This window comes from Trachemys scripta, chromosome 1, assembly GCF_013100865.1.
Source record: "Trachemys scripta elegans isolate TJP31775 chromosome 1, CAS_Tse_1.0, whole genome shotgun sequence".
NCBI classification, from domain to species: Eukaryota; Metazoa; Chordata; order Testudines; family Emydidae; genus Trachemys; species Trachemys scripta.
This window is the reverse complement of record NC_048298.1, coordinates 17,649,753-17,668,903: the sequence shown is the minus strand read 5'-3', so window position 1 is coordinate 17,668,903 and position 19,151 is coordinate 17,649,753. Positions and strand designations below refer to the sequence as shown.

The 19,151-nt window shown below is 39.2% G+C and overlaps 1 protein-coding gene across 1 annotated transcript in view; it reads left to right on the top strand.

The window, feature by feature from the left end:
- The window catches only part of SEMA3A (semaphorin 3A), a 196,461-nt gene that overhangs the window by 52,611 nt on the left and 124,699 nt on the right, over positions 1-19,151 (top strand). Inside the window, exons 2-3 of the mRNA XM_034765525.1 lie at positions 3,518-3,675; positions 7,479-7,541. Coding sequence (XP_034621416.1) covers positions 3,518-3,675; positions 7,479-7,541 — 221 coding nt within the window. The remainder of the gene's footprint in view (positions 1-3,517; positions 3,676-7,478; positions 7,542-19,151) is intronic.

Sequence of the window (19,151 nt, the reverse complement as noted above, 5' to 3'; positions counted from 1 at the left end):
TCCAGGAATGTGTCCTTTCATTGCTACTTCTGTCATAATCTCTTCTGTGGCTTCTGGTTGAATACTAAAAAAAAAAGTGTTGGATGAAAAGCACTTGGAAACTAATTAATCTGAGGAGGTAGAACAGTTAATTTGTATTGATTGTACAAGTGCATTGCTCTGCTCTTCAGCAGCCCTTTACAGAATATCAGAGGAGGCAGTGCACGGTTATATTCTTTGCCAAAGTAATAAATGCAATGTCTGAAAAACAAGCAGTGTAACTTTGGAGAATCTGTAGCCACTCTGTCTCAACCCCACCCCACTAGAAATCAGTAGTGAGGGAAGATCATCGACACTTGAACTTTGTTTCATGTCCTCAGCCTCGGTTGTCAGTTCCTCGTGAATAGAAGGCTGTTTTTGATTTCACATCAGGTTTTGCAATATTATGGCTCCAATATTGTGAGTTCTGATTTACAATGGTATAAATATGATTAGAATCAAGCCCTAGAAACCTGATCCAATGCCAACTAAAGTCAATGGGATACTTTGATGGGCATTGGATTGGACCCAAGGGGTGAAATCCTAGCTCTATTGAAGTCAGTTGGAAGATTGCCATTGACTTCACTGGAGGCAGAATTTCACTGTAGGTGGTATCGCATTTAACACCTTTATCTGTTCTGCAAAGAAGCCAACAATTGAATGGGCAGGGAAAATGAACTATCTCTGCATACCCTTTCAGCTCAAAATAGACTCACATTTGCAGGGCAGTGTTAAAGAAGATGTAATTGCTCTTGACTATGCTGTACCTCTTCTCCTTAATGAGAACATCAGATAACCGTGCTATAACTTGACACCGTCAGTAGACATTAAATTAGAAAACAAAGTAATGCACAAAGCAGAAACAGTGGATGTGAAATAATTAGAACTAAGTGGTAATGCCGTCATTTCGGTTCTCTACAAAGCAGAGATGGTGGATGACGGATTCTCATCTCATTTATATGGGGTTCACATTTGTGTAACTCCATGGAATTCAATGGAGTTGCTCCTGATTACACCAGAGTAACCAAGAGCAGAATCACACCCTTGGGAATTTAAACAGAAAAAGCGAGAGAGAGAGAAAGTATAAAGGCTTTTGACAGCTATATTATGTGGAGAATTATCAGATAAAAATAACATCAATGCATTTCTAACCAGGAGAGTCCTAAGACAAGTTAAGCTATCAATCATTTGTATCACTCACCATTCAGTAAAGAGATTCAGCATCTGAATCAGTCATTACAATGTAAAAGAGAATTAGTAACGTTTCAAACAAAATGCAGATAAATGAACTGGAGGACAATGCAACTGAATTTTAAAACTTGACAAGAATCCAGAATTATTTCATTAGTCCGACATGGGAAGATTTGGTTTCTTCTTGTTATGCAAGAAATTTGAGAAGTTAAGTCTTAGGTAGAATGATTTTTAAAAGTGTAACATCATATAATATACTTTTGTGTATCATCTTGTCTCCAGAAGGAACTTAGAGGACAATAAAAAGTATGGTGCACATCCTGAGTTCCTTATTAATTTTTGGGTCAGTCCCTATTCATGCAAGCTCCACTTTATACCAATGAGAGTTTGCCTGAATAAGAACAGTGAATATTGAGCAAAATCTAAGGAAGACTTCAGGATTTGCCTCGATGCATATTGTATTACACCTTCTTAATTTTGTTTTTAGTTCTCCTGAGATATGCACATATATTACTTCTTTTCACTACACAGAAATTAGGCAGGAATTTATTTTCAAATGTACCTTGTTCAGCTTATTATAAAGTTTATTACTTTTATGTAAACAACAATCATTTTGCTTACAGATTACTACAAAAATGGGTGCTGCTCCAATCCTGAAAAGCTATAAAAACTGGCGTTATATCAAACCAAAAACATACACCTCAAGTGGTCCATGTTTTAGATCAATGTATTTGTTTGTTTCATAGACTACAGGAAGAAAGAGAAGTATGACACACATTTTTCATAAAATGGTTTTGCCTTGGATTATGTGAGCACATTGATAGATACAGGGACAGGTGACATCTAGCCTTCAATCATATGGCACAGCATAGTCTGCCAATGCATTACATGTGCCATCCTGTCCAGGCAGGGTATGATGAATCAAGGCAGACAGGTGCACTATGAGGCAGAGTGTGAATATCGCAGCCTCATTGAAAGTCATCCTGGGTAGCATGTTCTGGAGACACGAAACGGATTAGCTGTCTGGTACCTGAGCATGCCCACTAGGCAGTACACCCTTGGGTGTGGAAGTCAACGTACCCTCCACTCCCTTTCCCAACTGTCATCTTGGGCCATGATCCAGCATGTGAGGAGTTCCTCTGGATTCAGTGGAACTCCTCATATGCTTTAAGTGTGTGCTTCAGTGCGTTCTAGATTCAGGGCCTAAAGCACTAGACCAGAATTCTGCCTAGCTGTTATGGAAGATGTCCTCCATGTTTCTGGGCTCCTGCTAGCATCTGTACAGCCCTGAGCAGAATTTGGCCCATAATACTAAAAATATTTTCAGTATGAATTTCTAGTGTAGACGTGTCTTGAAAGGACTGAATAAAAGGTTTAGAATAAAATATATATAGAAAGAGAGAGAGATGAAGGAAAGGTATGTTTAGAAAACCTAATATAAATGCAGTCTGAGTGTTTTAATGCAAATTATTTTTACAACAACTTTCATGAAAGTCTGTGTTTATATCTGGGAGTAGCTGAGATGGTTCTGTGAACACCTGGACTGAAGAAGGAGCTCACTCTTGGTTAAACACAACAGCTGTGCGGAAGTGAGTGAGAACTGGAAAATGAAAGTGGCTATAAACATAAGTGAAACTGACCCATCTAATTTTATTATTCTGATTGCTGAGTATAATGCAATAAGCATGCTAGCTTGTAAATGGCAAAAAGTTAATTGGCTTTTTTTTCAAATTCTTCCTGTTTCAGCAGTCGCAGATGTTATTAGTAATACAAGTAAGGACCTTGTTTAACATGTGGCTTTTATCTCAACAGCTTGTCATGTTTGTCTCCTTTCCCCCATATTTTAATGGCCTGTGTGAAATGGCTTATACGTGCCCACAAACATTATAATAAGATGGAAGAGTTAGCCTCTGCATTTAATTTACCTCAGTTGGCCATATTCATCCTCAGGTATATGCCTGCAACTCTCATTGACTGTAGAAGAACAAAATTTGGCCCACTCCTGGTTAGTTCCCTGGGGTAAAATTCCCCATACCCCAAATAAGTTCTCAAAATAGGATTTCAGTGGCTCTTAAGTGGTGTTGTGGCCTTGTGCAGAATTTCATTCATAGTTCAGCACTTGTGTAACAGTGAGCTTAGGCTTTCACCCTCCACAAACTTGCAAATATGCTTACCTTTATGCACCTAACTGTTCCCATAAAGTCAATGGGGCTGCACATATGCTCAAAGTGAAGTCTTTACAGGATCAGGACATTAGCCCGCGATCTTCATCAAATTAACAAAAAAAAATCTTAACTTTATCTTGCAGAGATGTTGGAAACCAACAATGTAATCACTTTCAATGGACTAGCCAATAGCTCCAATTACCACACTTTCCTTTTGGATGAGGAACGGAGTAGACTATATGTTGGAGCAAAGGATCACATATTTTCTTTCAACCTGGTTAACATCAAGGAATATCAAAAGGTATCTTCAATCCTACTATAATTGTTTTTTAACAAAACCTGTGGTACAAATCTTGTTATGCAGACGTATAATGTATAACTTGACAATAGATATAAACTACATTTAAATTGTCATGACAACTTATGATAGCTAACTTCCCACTCACCCCCCAAAAAAGAAAATTGTTGCAGCTACAAGGGGGGGAAATGATAGGCCAAATTTGGATCTGGTTTAAATGGTTCCACCAGTTCTAAATTTGGACAAATATATATAAACAATGCAAGTGCTTGCCTACATGAACATTTAATGAGCATCAAGCTGGGATATGAATCTACTCCATGCTAGCTTGCTGTGCTAGTTGTCCATGTAGACCCTGCTGACACACACTAACAGTTAGTGTGCTTTAGGGTATGTCTACACTACCCGCCGGATCGACCCCCCCATGTGCTCTCCCGTCGACTCCTGTACTCCGCCGCTGCGAGAGGCGCAGGCAGAGTTGATGGGGGAGCGGTAGCAGTTGACTCACCGCAGTGAAGACACCGCGGTGAGTAGGTCTAAGTACGTCGACTTCAGCTACGTTATTCACGTAGATGAAGTTGCATAACTTAGATCAATCCCCCCCGACTAGTGTAGACCAGGCCTTAGTCTACTCATATTTCAAAGCAGGGACACTAACAAACTGTTAGTGTGTGTCAGCCGGTTCCAGGTGGACAGGTAATGCTCAGCATGCTAGTGCAGGGTACATTCACATCCCAGCTTGCCATGAAAAAACTTTTTGTGTAGACAAGCTGCAAGTCAGCAAGATCAGGAATATAGAATGTCTGATTTTTAGCTACTAATTATAGAGAACATACGGTAAACCTCATTTTAATGTTCTGTAATTATTTGTGCCTGTCCTGTGTTAGGAGTCTGGGCAGAATAGTTAAAACTCTAGTATATTTTTACAGCGGTATTATATAATTATTGTATATAACATATTGAAAGTATCATAAAAGGTTAATCCCTAGATCCTAAGGTGAAGCTTAAAACTATGGGATTTTACATGTTTATATTTAAGCAATCAAGCTTTAAGGTTTTGTAAAGCTATGGTGCTAATATCTACACAGCTCCCTTTTGCTATGTGTCTTTCTTCTGATCCATGTCCACTACATCCACAGTAGCATAGTCCTTTTTTACCTCTCCTAATAAGGAAGAGTTGATTGAAAAGTAGTAACACAGGAGCAGTAGCACCAGTAAATGAATGCACTTTACCTCAAGCCAGCTATTCACCAAACAGTCCATATTTTTATGTTTACTGCTCAATAAAACGAAGATGACTGTCACGACAGCTCTCACAAAAAGGTCACATCACCATTCACTTTTTTTGAGAGTAGGGCCACTTCGGTGTTTGTGAGGGCGAGTGTTGATATCTTTTCCTTAGCATGGAGTGCTTTAAAGAATTGTGTTTCTGCTACTCATAAACCATAATAGATTGGATTCTAATAAAAGAGTGACAGATTGGTAAAAGCTCTTTGCCCTTGATGGAGGACATTACTTCTGGTAAAAGTTGTAGACTTAAATTAAAAGCTGATGTACGGTTCAACGGTGCTTTTGGGTCTGCTTCTGCTTGAGTCTAAAAAGTTGTTTTATCTTTTCATTTAGTCTAATGAGCTTTGCCAAAGAGTGAGAAGGTAAACACAGAGATGGAGGTTTGATTTGTTATGTTCAAGCATTTAAAATCCCACAATTTTGATGGGGCATTTTAGATTCAACTTTTATGAAAGATATATTGCTTCAGTACCAGTGGATTTTTTCTTGGTATTCCTGACCTTTTGCCCATTTGCCTATTAGCTTCCTAAGATGATAGCAATAAATACCTTGTGTTCTGTATTCTGAAGGAAGACAGGCCATTCATTTGTATTCTCTAAGGAAAAAGATAAAAGGGAAACTGAGTATTTTCTTTTCTATTCTCCTTAGAGCAGCTATAAAGGAAACTGGCTATTTATTTGTATCCTCTGAGGTATTCATAGTTTAATGCACAAAACATCTGGAATAATTAAAAGAAAGGATGGTGTTTCCACAGTAGAAAACTGCTGTCTGACATTAAGGGAATTGTATCTTCTGTTCTTCAGTCTTCAAACACTTCTAGAACAATGTGTGAAATAATAAACAGACATTATTATATGAAAGAAAGATAATTGTTATTGATGTCTCAAAACTGCAGATTCAAAGTGGGATTTGAACATTCCCAAAGATTTAGAGAATTTTTGGATCAGCTTAATATAAAGACCATGGTCACTGAAGAAATTTAGATCCGAATCAAAATTTTTCTAAAGTCTTAGCTGTGTTTGAATCTCAGCCTGTGGTTCAGGTTCATCTCTTATTATTATCAATTATCACATCGTCCCATCATTTTTTGAGAAGGCATCTCCACTGAAATCAGTGAGGATTTCTATTTAAGCACTGGAAGTAAGTTATGGCCTCAGCAAAATAGCACAAATAAGGCCAAATTCACCTTGTCATTACAATAGTGCAAATTCACTGACTTTCACATCGAGTCAACAGAATTGCAGCATTGTCAGAGGAGAATTTGACCTGCCCATATTAGAGATACGAAAAACTGGTTAAGATAATATAGGAACCTTTCTCCAAAACTTGAATTGATCCTGAACTGAACCTTTTGGGGGCTCTACAAAATTTGGTTAATTTTTTTTCAATTTAGTAAATTTTCATTTTCACTTTTCTCTGAACTTCTTAAGCCAGGAATAGAAGCAGAAAGAATCCTTTGAGAGACCATGTTCTCATGAAATTTTCAGCCCAATTTTATAGACTCAAGAGGTTCAAATTCTGTTTGGATCATATTATATTATATTTGTTAAAGAAAAATCTGAATTTTTGGGTGTTGGTTGAGGTCCACCCTAGACCTCAAAACATCACTAACAATATGTCCTCAATTCTCTTTTGTCACCTGCAATCATCCTATTTTCCTAATACTTTCCCTTTACTTTATAAATAATGTATTGAATACCAAAGTTATAATCCAGTCTTGTGGCCATTCATATTGCATTATCTGAAGTTACCAACTGAATCGTAACCTGGCATTATGTGAAGATCATGTTTTATTCTATATGTAATTCCTAAAAGATTTTCAACAGACATGAATAATTGACTGAAATGGTCTCTGGGTTTTCTTTGTAGGAAGTGAGATACTTCTTCTACCAGAAGTAATACTACAGCAGGCTTAGGGAGTATTACTGGAAGATTATAGATATTTGCAAAGACACTTATCCAAATCAGCATCAGCATTAGTGTTTGATGGAATGATAGTATCAAACTAACATCGCCATTTTTATTCATTTAATTGAAGAGCAGGAAAAACAAGTGAATTACTATATAAACTGAACAGTCAAGACTCCCATTTATGTTACAATATTCCCAAACCCAATTAAATGGCACATAGTAATAGATATCTATCATATTCAGTGATGTCAAGAAGATGCAAGCTTTGGGCCTGGGTCTCCATTCCATTTTTAAACCAGTGTTGTAAATACATTAAAATCAATATTGATTTACCAGTATAACTGAATGGAAAATCAAGCCCTTTGCTTCCATATTTTTCAAAGTCCATAGCAGAGATCCACATTATACACCTGTATTTATAATCTTCTTTACCATGATTCCCATTATATACACTTTATTCTGCTTATGTTTGGGTTTTGTCAGTGAAAGGAATAAAGAGAAAAGCAAAGGAACTGGGTGAAGAGACTATATATAGCACTTGGTATACGATTTGTGATTATTGAAGCACGAAATGGCATAAAGTGATTTTTATTTTATTTCTTTAGATTTTTTGGCCTGTGTCTCATACCCGAAGGGATGAGTGTAAGTGGGCTGGAAAAGATATTCTGGTAAGTACAAATCTTTATAATGGTGTTTTGTTTTTGTGTGTGAAGAATTTGAATATTTCATGGAGTCTAGTGTTAATTTTTAAAGCACTTATTTTTCCTAAGATTACTCTTCTTACGCTAACATGAGACTTGGGTCACATCAGGTTTTTTGGTTGGCTGGGTATTTTGGTCCAAAGAAATGGATGCTGAGTTTAAATGCATAAGAGGATGAAAATCATGCAAATTGAAGAGAAAGTATTTATTAAAAAAGCACCCACTAAAGTGAGAATCATTGATTCTTATTTAATTTTCTTCTGATTTCATTAATTGTGCACTGATTTAGCCCCTGATCATGCAGTAAGCTCCATATAAACCCTTGTGCCCACATGGCACTTCACTGAAGCGAGTCTCCATGCAGGGTTTCCTTGGGTTCTGCCTGTATGGAGTTTATTGCAGAATTGAGGCCTAAGTGGTTTGAACTTTCTGCATCAGTTTTGGTGCCTCAGGAAAGAAACAGTTATATAACAACTGCTTTACTTACCTTCTCACTCTCTCTCACTCACATATCTCTGTCTTTGTACATATGAGAGTGAGAGAGATTTGGCCACAAGTCCTAACAATTCTTTCAGTGTATATTGATAGTTTAGCCCTGTCTTCCATTATAGGAGCAGAGAGAGAAAGAGGATACATATACACAATAAGTCAAATGGACACATGCACAGTGGGCCAAATGGGAAATCAGTGAAGTTGCAAGGGTATGACTGAGAGTGGAATTTGGCCCCATGTGTATACATTACTGGCCTGAATTTCAGAGATGGTTCACTAAAATATTCATAATGCCAATCTTATGCCTCTGAAAAACTATGTTCTAATACTGTCTTAGGTCAGAAGTGAAAGTGGGTTCATTGGGCTTAACCTAGTCCCTAGAGGACTGTTGTCTACGTCAAAAAATCATTTTTGGAACAGCAGAGGTGGTTTAGGTCAGGACTGACATATATAACCAGCGATGTATGTATGGAAAGAGAGCTCATGATTTTCATGTGCCTGACTATAGTATGAGTGTCTCTAGCCACTTTGTAGTCTGATTTTAAATCACTACAAATATTTTTTACTCAAACCATGTATGTATTCACAAGCACTTCCCATAGAAATATTCTGTGAGCTAGAGATCAGAAAATCTAACCTGCTAGGTAACCCAGAAAGTGTGGGTTGGTGTGAAGTACCTGAAGAAATTAACTAACAGTGGCTGTCCAGTGTTGTACTGAGTATTGTTATATTACAGTAAGCAACAATACCATGCCTTGAAGAGAAACTCAGAAATCTACAGCACTGAGAACAAAATTGCTTCCTTTACTTTTTTTAAAAAAACATTTTCTTTTACAAATTCAAAATGATAAAGTGGTGGGGGGGGAGGGGAGGGAGGGAAAGTTTCAGACATTGCAGAAAGTCAGTTTCCAATATACTCATAGTAAGTGGCCATAGTTCATTGTGCTGCCCCTGGAATTGTCCAGAAAGAAGGTTATGACTCCGGGAGTCACCATCTCACTTCCAGTCACCTCTGTGTGTATGTGTGTGCATTACACAACAAGTCTATATCCTGCATAGTGTATACTCGCTGACATGTCAAGGTAGCTACTCCACTAGGCATGAATGTGGAGTAGATCCATGGCTCAGTCCCATCCTGCTATTTTCTATCTACCTGCATTGGGTATCCCCATGCACTGGAAGCTTCAGTACAGTGTGCTGGCACAAGGACATAAGAAGGCATAACATGGGGTACGGTGTGCAGGACATACAACAATCTAACCCAAAGTGAGGGTAACAGTGTTACAAGTTATATGGGTCTGGTCAGAACATTTTGAAAGAAGAAAAATGTTGGTAAACAACAGAAAACATATTGCAAATTTTATTTTCTATTTTCCACCAGCCCTACAAATGTACAAGATAAGCCGCAAAGAGTTCATTCTATATATTTAAATATAAATAAAGAATGGCTTGTAATATTTTATGTGGGTCCAGGTCAGCACTGGGGTTTTGGTAGGTGAGTTAGAAATCTGAAGCAGGATTAACTCTCACTGTGTCTAGTTCTCTATTGGTAAACACCCAAAAGTACCTGAGTCACAGGTTTCTCTCCAGTCCTGCTCTTGTCATTTAATAATGCATTAGAAACAAAGTACTAAATGGTGAAACATAATATAACAATTCTAGATGTAATAACATTAAAGATTGCACATCATTAAAGAAACTTAGCATTCTTCCCTCCTATATTCCTTATAGCTGTTGTCAATACCTAGGAAATGTGAAATATAATGACCATAAAAATAACTCAACGTGCTCTCATTAAACAGAGAGAGGATGCTTAAAGTGGAGTATAAAGCACATTTGATTTAATGTTGCTATCAACGTGGACCATTGCTAAGATATTAGATATTTCTCCTTTGTGATTGCTCACACTTTCCTAAATGAAGTTCTGTATCTTTTATGACAGTTCTCATTTTTAACGTTTGTAATTATTGATCTCAAGGGGGGCAGCCAATACTGAAAATTCAAGTCCCCACTAATAAGCCAGGTGCAGTACAGCAGCTGCAATGAAAGTTTTTCCTTAATATTGCCCCAGTGATAACCTCAAACATGACCTGAGAGATTTCCCCTCATAATTAAAAGAAATAATTTACTGTAGCTTTTATTCTGTCTGAGTCGAAAGGATTCCTTAAATCCACACTGCCAGTCATGCCAATCTAGGCATAGCAAATTGGTGAAATTTCAGTTTGCATGGGATAATGCTGAGGGCAGCATATTATGATATTGTAAATCTAATGATAACCCTTTATTACTTATGTAGCAGTTTCCATTTTTGTGTTTAAAGCACTTTATAAATGTTAATTAGTGAAGCTTCGCAATACCCCTGTCGTATGTTGTCCATTTTATAGGTAGGTAAACTTTTTAAAATATGCTTGACTCCCTTTTACATATAGATAAACTGAGACATCAGGAGATTAAAAGTCCTCCCCCAAGATCACACAGTGATTACAGCAGAAGCCACTTTTTTCATAAACAAAATTATCTACTAGACTTTCTCATCAGGTATAGAGAAGTTGCCATTAAACTCTTTATTAGCAGTTAGAGTTGCTGTGATATTTCTCTATCCTTAGTATAGGGAATACTACAAATAGCAAAGTAATGTTATTAGAGAAAAAGGCAAAACTGTAAATATTTAATAGCAACCAAGGTATTTACTTTTATGACCAAGCTAAACAAGCAAATGTGAGAGCCCAAGAAAAGGAGACAAAGAGTTTCTTATTGCTCTGAACCTCAGCCATGGATAGCTATCTCCCTGGATCTACTGTGGTTACATCCTGAAACCTTCCCCTGTAGATTCCTGATCAGGAGTTTGGAACAATCAAAGAATTAATTGTCCCTACAGAATATATCCCAGGTTTTACACTGAACCACACAGTGCAGATATGATCAATAAAGCTCCTAATGATATAACTCACTACTGAGTTTCAGTATTTTGATTTGAAGAGCTCACAGTCAATCACCTGGGACACAACGGTAACACATGACAATGTCTGCATCACATATGGATTAAATAATAGGGAAAAAAGAAAAAAATGTGTCTATAATTCCATCCTGGGGTTCCAGTGATGTCATAAACCACCAGAGTGTACTTTGAGTGATTTATGTAGTCACTGGAACCCTAAGATGAAACTGTAACTGGGGATAGGAAAACCAGTGCATAAACTGGAGCTGAGCAGAAACTCCACCTCGAATTCAAACCATTATTTTGTTACTGTATAAAAAGGTTTGATTAACTTCCCCCTTCCCCTCTATTTGGTGCATCTCTGCACTTCCTAATTTTATAATGCACAGGAAACAGAAGTGCCAAGACACCAAAGGAGTAGTTCTTGTGGTATTTAATTATGGGATTTAACTATGGGATATGGTAAGTTCTCCATGATTTAAAGTCTTTAAGGATGAGTTTTAATAAAGCACTTAAGGGTGCTGACTTCTAGTGGGAACTGGATGCCTAACTCCTTATGAAAATCCCTCTCTAAATCTAAATCAAGTTGGTAGGCTAAATGCAGCAATTACTTGTTTTATGCCCGTGTTATGCAAGATGTCAGACTAGATCAGGGGCCCCCAGTGTGGTGCCCGCGGGCACCATGGTGCCCGCCGGGGCATCTAAGTGTGCCCGCGTACTGGCCAGCAGACGAGCATCCGCCGAAATGCCACCAAGAAGCAGCATCATCCAGAGGCGTCACTGCCAAAATGCTGCCGATTTGCCTGCGGCAGCGATGCCTCTGAATGACGCTGCTTCTCGGCGGCATTTCGGCGGCGACGCCTATTGATGTTGCCACTTGTTGGCGGCATTTCGGCGGATGCTTGTCCACCACCCCGGTCCTCCATGGCTCATCCAGAAGAAAAAGGTTGGGGACCACTGGACTAGATGATCGTAATGCTCCCTTTTGGCCTTAACATCTATGAATCTTTGACTTTCCAATCTACCCAAAACATGCTTGGAAATATTTTAAAAAATCTGCCTGGACTCTTTGTTCTCACAAGGTGTCTAGACCACATAGAATCAAGCAAATTTGTGAAAGCTTTGGAACACCATTGGAATGTAACCCACCCACCTGGATGTGGTGTTCTGTCCCATCTAGTGGCACCAAGACCACTTAAAGAGGGAGAGAAAATGTGCCTGCTCTACAGCCTGAGCTAACACCCAGTTGGCTTTTAATTTGTGGTAGAGACTCATGCACTAGTTCCAGAGGTCTCTGGTTCAATCCCACCTGCCAACAACTGGGGTCTGTCAGTGTTGCAAGAACATTCCAAATCTTCTCTTAGCATTTTTAGGAGAAATGTATTGTTAGTGAATTGTGACAAATTGTCAGCACCAGGACGATGGTCTTGTAGGTCTTGTATTTATCCATCAATCTGGTGCAATTCATCATAGGCAGCCACAATGCAAGCACATTGTCCCAACTATGTGCCTCAAACCTGTTCTCGTGAAAAGCTTACTCTTTAAAAGTAATTCCGTCTTCATGTCATTAATTCCTTGGCTTCTAAACTACCCCAGCCAAACTGGGTGCCAATTAATGCTCACTGTGTCATAGTTTTTGTGAGGTAGACATTTGTCTGCTTGTAACTGTACTTTGGCCACCGAGAGCCTGTGAGCCCTAGGAGGTTTGTCGGATCATCAATGGCCACAGGAATTCAAAGTGTGTTTGTTTACTTGAATAGTTAAAATATATATCTGCCTATTTTACTCCAGCGCTGCTGCTAATTTGGAATCAAATCAAAATTAAAGAAAAGTCTCTGCTGCTGAGCAGCAGAGGCTCCTGTTAAGTACGTTGTGGAGATGTTCCACAGATGCATCTTTGCATTTCAAGAAGTGTTGTTCAGCTCATTCTTTAAGGATTGCCTGGGTGTAAATCAGATCACAGTCCTTTGAGTTTAAATAGGACACATCCAAGCCAAATACGCCACCTAAGACTTTATCTCCATGAGATGGGAAAGTTCAGTTTCCAAACCCCTCCCTGAATCATGTGACAGTGCTCAATTCTAAAGACCGCTACAACCGTGCATTTGGAATGATTGTCAGCTGGTTCAAATCGGTGATTTCACAAGGGTGCAATTTACCAAGTTGCCTCTCCTCCCCAAAATCATTTTTGATGACATTTTGGAAAATGAAGCTAGCAAAAAAAAAAAATATCGTTGATTCCCTTCAACTTCTTTTTATTACCCCTCTAGCCTTAGGGAAAACATAAAGGCAGAACATAAAAGTACCCGTAATACATTTCATGTGCTATTGTAAATGAAGAACTGAGGAGGGAGACTGAAAATTAATTATAGAATACCAATTGAAAATAGATAGCCTGCTCATAAATTAACCAGAAAAGATCAGGCCAGGTAACATCTGGCCCTTTCCCACTTTATGTCCCCCCCACAGGGGTCAGCTCCAGTTATGTGGGGATGCAAGCAAGCACTGTGCTAATGTAATCTCACCAATGTGTGAAACCGCATTGTATAGGCTCCACAAAGTATATGGGGAAGGGTGGAGATGAAGGCTGTATAATTCCTCACCACTGGCCAGAGGAGGTGAGCTGGCATGCTGAGGAGGAGAGTCAAACACTGGAGCCTTTCAGAGGACTGCAGAGCTATCTCTGTAACATATGTTTCCTCCCCAGGGGAATTCTGGCTGAGTTAGGCACAGTTCCTTCATAGACCCCCTACAATGCAGCCAGTGGCTTTAAGATACAGTATGTGCTGTAATCAGTCAGTTCAGATGCCAACACTGGCATTTGCTTTCATTTAGGAATTGGCATATGATGCCGTTTGTAAACTGGCCAAGGCAAATCAATTACTGCAAGGTAGTGCCTTGAGCAGTTGAGTAGAGGAAGAATTAAGTTAGTGATGGCAATTCAAGTACTGTATCCTATCTAGTACTACACAGTTTGATGGGTAATTTCACAATATAGGAACATAATTAAATATCCTTGAAATGATGGCAAACAATAGTTAAGTGCCATACATTAAGGAAAATAATATGATATATATATTTTTTACTCATTCTTTTATTGTGAGATTCTCTTAAACCTCAATTAATCTGGATCAAGGATAAGAGCTAAATTTTCCTATCTATGGATTATTTTTCTATTATAGGAGGGACTAGAGAGATTTGCTTCTGAGGGAAAGCTTACATTCATCAAATCCAGTGCCGGATTTTCTCAGCAATGAACCCCTGCCTTGAATTACGAGCCTTGCACAAATTGCACTTTTGTTTTTAGAAATGTAGAAATTATTTTGAATTATTAGTGGGAGGAAAAAAGGGAGAACAAAACTGTTTCACAAAATGATGGTTTTCAGATTTCTACTGATGGAGTTTTCCTCTGAGTCCGAGTTTGGCTTTGACAAAGATTGAGGGTTCCTTTTATATGCTACTGTGCCACCAGCGATTGCTGTTTTGGGACTTCTCTAGGCAGATTCCTTGTTATGATTTATTTTGTCTGCAGAGGTGGACAGGGTAAGTGTACCCCTTATATCTTTCAAACAACATGCTCACTTGAATAACTAGTAAAAATGATCGGCATGTTTCACTCCCTGAATTCTCTCAGGAGTTCTGTCTTCAGACTCAAGTCTTGTAGCAGTTCATTTCTGAAGGACGCATCTATCCATTTCTAGTTCTGCCTCAGATTCTTTCTGTTTGGGCAGATACATTATTGTTTTAATGGAAGGAAGGGTTGGTTTCACTTCACAGTCTCAAGCAAGCTTGTTTCCAAAAGCACATTTCTCTCTTTCTCCATACACTTGCAGCATAGCTCAGAATTCCCCACTTGCATTAGTCCACACCTGATCATCTTTCTATGCTACTGCTGGCACCGCATGCCAAACAGCTAGCCTTCTAAATGCCTCTCAACTGTTTGCAGACCTAATGTCCATTTTCCTTTGAAATGTGTGTAAAAATAACCACACTATTGGTCAAAGAGAAAGTTCTTAAAATACCCTCCAAAATTGTGTAGAATTATTTTTAAGTTAAAACTATAGTTTTCTTTTCTTTGTTCCACAACTGTTAAAAAAAACAGTTCAAGATAATTAAAGAAGAAAGAGAAAGAGAGAGCTTTGCAGATTAGAGGAAAAATTATATTCCAAATATGATGGGGCCACGATATTAAGGCCAATAAGTAAAGAGATACTTATTTATGGGGAGAAACAATCTGATCTTTGTTGGAACAGATCACCTATTACTTCCTTTCTAATTTAGATAATCCCTTCCTGATTAACTGCTTCTAAAGCTGTAGGTCCCTATAAGGGTGTCGTGAATCTTGCAGGAAACATAATTTGACAACTCCTGATTCAGTATGCCAAATTTTAATTGAATGGGAATTTTAGGCTTCCATCAGTTAAGGATTTTCTGCCTAGTTTCTCTCATGGAACTCAGAATAGATTTATGTCCACGCCCAAAAAACAGGACTCCCATGTTATGGAGCATGTAACTTCATAGTCAAGCTTATAGGATATGTTTATTTACGTGTGTACATATTGCTAAGCAACTGCATCCTATAGATCTAGCATTCTGTTGCTTGCTTTCAGCACTTCAAACATTAATTTGTCACTTTCATCTCAGAAGTTTAGGTATATTTATCTTAGATGACTGTGTCTGGAAATCATTTCAGGATGTGCATAAAGCAGAATAGAAAAGAGTGACTGTTACCACTTCTATGTGCTTTATGTGCATGTAAGGGACTGATGGCATATGTCTGAAACACCCCACCCTGCTAACAGGGGTTAATCCTGCTAGGGAATGTGGAATGAGATCTGCTGATTCAATGAGGCATGTGGTTTATACCTATATCCAGATATAAGGGAGATGGGAGAGACTCTCTAGAAGTTCTAGAGCAGTGGTTCTCAAACTGTGGGTCAGGACCCCATTTTAATGGGGTCACCAGGGCTGGCTTAGACTTGCCGGGGCCAGAGCCAAAGCCTGAGTCCCTCTGCTCGGAGCCGAAGCCTGAGTGCTTCAGCCCTGGGCAGGGAGGCTCTGGTTACAGACACCCTGCCTGGGGCTGAAGCCCTTGGGCTTTGGCTTTGGTCTCCTTGCCCAGGGTGGTGGGGCTTGGGCTTTGGCCCCCCCACCTGGGGCAGCGGGGCTCGGGCAGGGTCAGGCTTCAATCCCCTCTTCTGGGGTCATGTAGTAATGTTTGCTTTCAGAAGTGGGTGGCAGTGCAATGAAGTTTGAAAACCCCTGTTCTAGAGTGTGGGCTGAGCAACCCCAAGGAAGGAACTCAGACAGCAGACAGGCTTCAAGGGGAGCTTTGAGCTGAACTTTATGGCATTGTTAATTTCTTGGTTAATAAAACCAAATCCCAAGATAAGGGAGAGTTTTCCATTCAATAAAGTACACGGAGTTTGTTTTAGAACCAGTTGGAAAAAGAACTCTCTCATATCCCACTATCAAGGCTGCTGTTTCTTTTAGGCTTATTCGAGTTATTCTTGGAATATTATTTGCTTCCTTGATTAAACTGATTCTTAATATGTTGTAAAAATATTATTAATACCCTAGAGCAGTGGTTCCCAAACTTGTTCCGCCGCTTGTGCAGGGAAAGCCCCTGGTGGGCCGGGCCGGTTTGTGTATTAAACTGTTCTAAAGGACTTTACTTTTCCATATCTTGGGCTAGTGTCAGGTCAGAGTTCAGTGGTCGTGATGACAAAAGCGATCAAGCTGAGTAGTCCCAGAGCACAGGAACTTTGCCCAGAGGAGAAGGAAGGTAGTAGGGTCTTTTATGCCTCTCCTACTGACACAAGGCTGAGACCAAATGAAGCCTCAGTAGGAGTATGGTGCACAAGTGTGCTTCCAATAAAACTATTTGCTAAAAACGACATATCCCTTTGAGGCTTGAAAGCGTTAAGATATATTTGTTTTTCTCAGTGGTTGATTTTTCTAATCTGCTTTGTAAATTGGCTTCCTTTTCTTTTATCAATTGTGAATAGTGGATAAAGAAAATTCAGAGGACACATCCTAGGACATGTCTTTATTGTGTATTTTCAAAATTCTCACGCACTCTGTCATGTTAAGAAATCAGGTAGATAAGACTCTAATCATTAAACACTTAATCAGGAAGATAACTGGGACTAAAGTGGGATGTGTCCGGCTCCAAAAAAAGTCTTATCAATGTCTACGCCCCATCAGCAGCTTCATTCTGAAAATTCTCAGGTCCCCTCTCAACAGCAGAGAGGAATCCAATTTTGTGATTATCACTGCTGCTTCTGCACTTCCTGTTCTGCCCATCCTGCGTATCAGTAATGCTGTTCCTGACATAGTCTGAAGGTTTCAAGTCATTCTTATCAGAAGACTATGTAATGATCATTGATTATGTTTCAGATTCCAGCTGTTTTTTTCAAAGCTTAGAGACCGGGAACAGCATTCAAAAGTATAGTTATCGCTAAGACTATTAAATAAAGTGAAGGACATAGATTTATGATATGAACCAGTTATATCATTTATTTATGCACACATATAAATACAGCAGTAAGCACACTCCTCTTGTGGTGAAATCCCTTCCTCTGCATAGAGCCTGATTAATACGGGTGGAATCCACAAGGGTGGTGAAAATCCATTCCTCCTACACAGAGCCAATGGGAGTGGCTACAGTTGCTATTCTAGGTTTATCTCTCCATGGTAGTGCAGGGGGTGCTGGCCTTTTCCCATTATGGAATTCTGCACCAGCCTATGCAGGGCCTTCATGAAGATCCTATTGCAGTGTACAGATGCCCCTGTATAGTTGTTCCACCTATGTTCTCTTTGCACGGCCCTTTAGTGGGTCTTAAATGGAGTGGAGGGTCTTGTACTGAGTGAATTTTGCCCTTAGTACCCAGGCAATATTTAGAATAATAACTGAACGACAATGTTACAGTAAAACAGAACTTTACAGTGTAGCTGAGGTTGTCATCTTTGGTACTTACCTAGTACAATGGACACTGCTCTTAGACTGGGGTTAGTAGGCACTGCCATAATGCAAATGCAAAACACAAGGACAATAGTTCTTAAACAATATTATTACACGTGAACAGGAATGAGAACGAAGATCCTACAAACAATTGCATGCATGCAGGGAGTGCCATTATAGCACATAGAGTGTATTTCACCGTCATGGAGTGCTCAGTGGAACTACTCACATACGTAGAGTTACTTAAGTTCCAAAATATTTGCAGGGTCAGAGGCTAAGTTTCATCTTCAGTTTTTCCTATGTAACGTCAGCATAGCTTAAACTATGGGTTGAATTGGTTGTGAGTGTGTCACCATTAGGAAATAATATTTATTTCAATAGAGAGACAAGGTGAGATAATATCTTTTATTGGACCCACTTCCATTGGTCAGAGAGAGAAGCTGTTGAGCTACAAGCTTGTCTTTCCCACCAACAGAAGTTGGTCAAAACAAGATATTACCTCACCCACCTAGGCTATGTCCTCACTACGGGGGGGGGGGTCGATTTAAGATACGCAAATTCAGCTACGCGAATAGCATAGCTGAATTCGACGTATCCAAGCCGACTTACCCCACTGTGAGGATGGTGGCAAATCGACCTCCGCGGCTCCCCCGTCGATGGCGCATACCTGCGCTGGTGGAGTACAAGCATCGATTGTCGCAGCCTGACGAGACGAGATAAATCGATCCCCGAGAAATCGATTTCTACCCGCCGATTCAGGCGGGTAGTGAAGATGTAGCCTAAGTGTCTCTAACATCCTGGGGTCGACACAGCTACACACCACTGCATACCTTTATTTCATGACATTTAAGCAACCTTTTTCTTCAATTAATACTATTGCATTCTGAAAGGTATACCCACCCTGTGAAGATTGAAGTGATCACAGCTGGCAATAATGCTCTGGTATAAGAAAGAACAAAATAAACTCCAAGATTACTAGAGAACGTCTTTCAACAGTGGAATAAATTGAATGACAGCAATAATATTAGGGATTATTTATTCTTTATGGATATCCCTGACCCTGCTATTCCAAAATTCAACTAATTAGGTAGAAGGGGGAAAAAGTAAACATATTCACTAACTGTGAAGATGAAACCTACAGGTTTTTATATAGAAAATGTCCACCCAATTTGATTTGAAACAC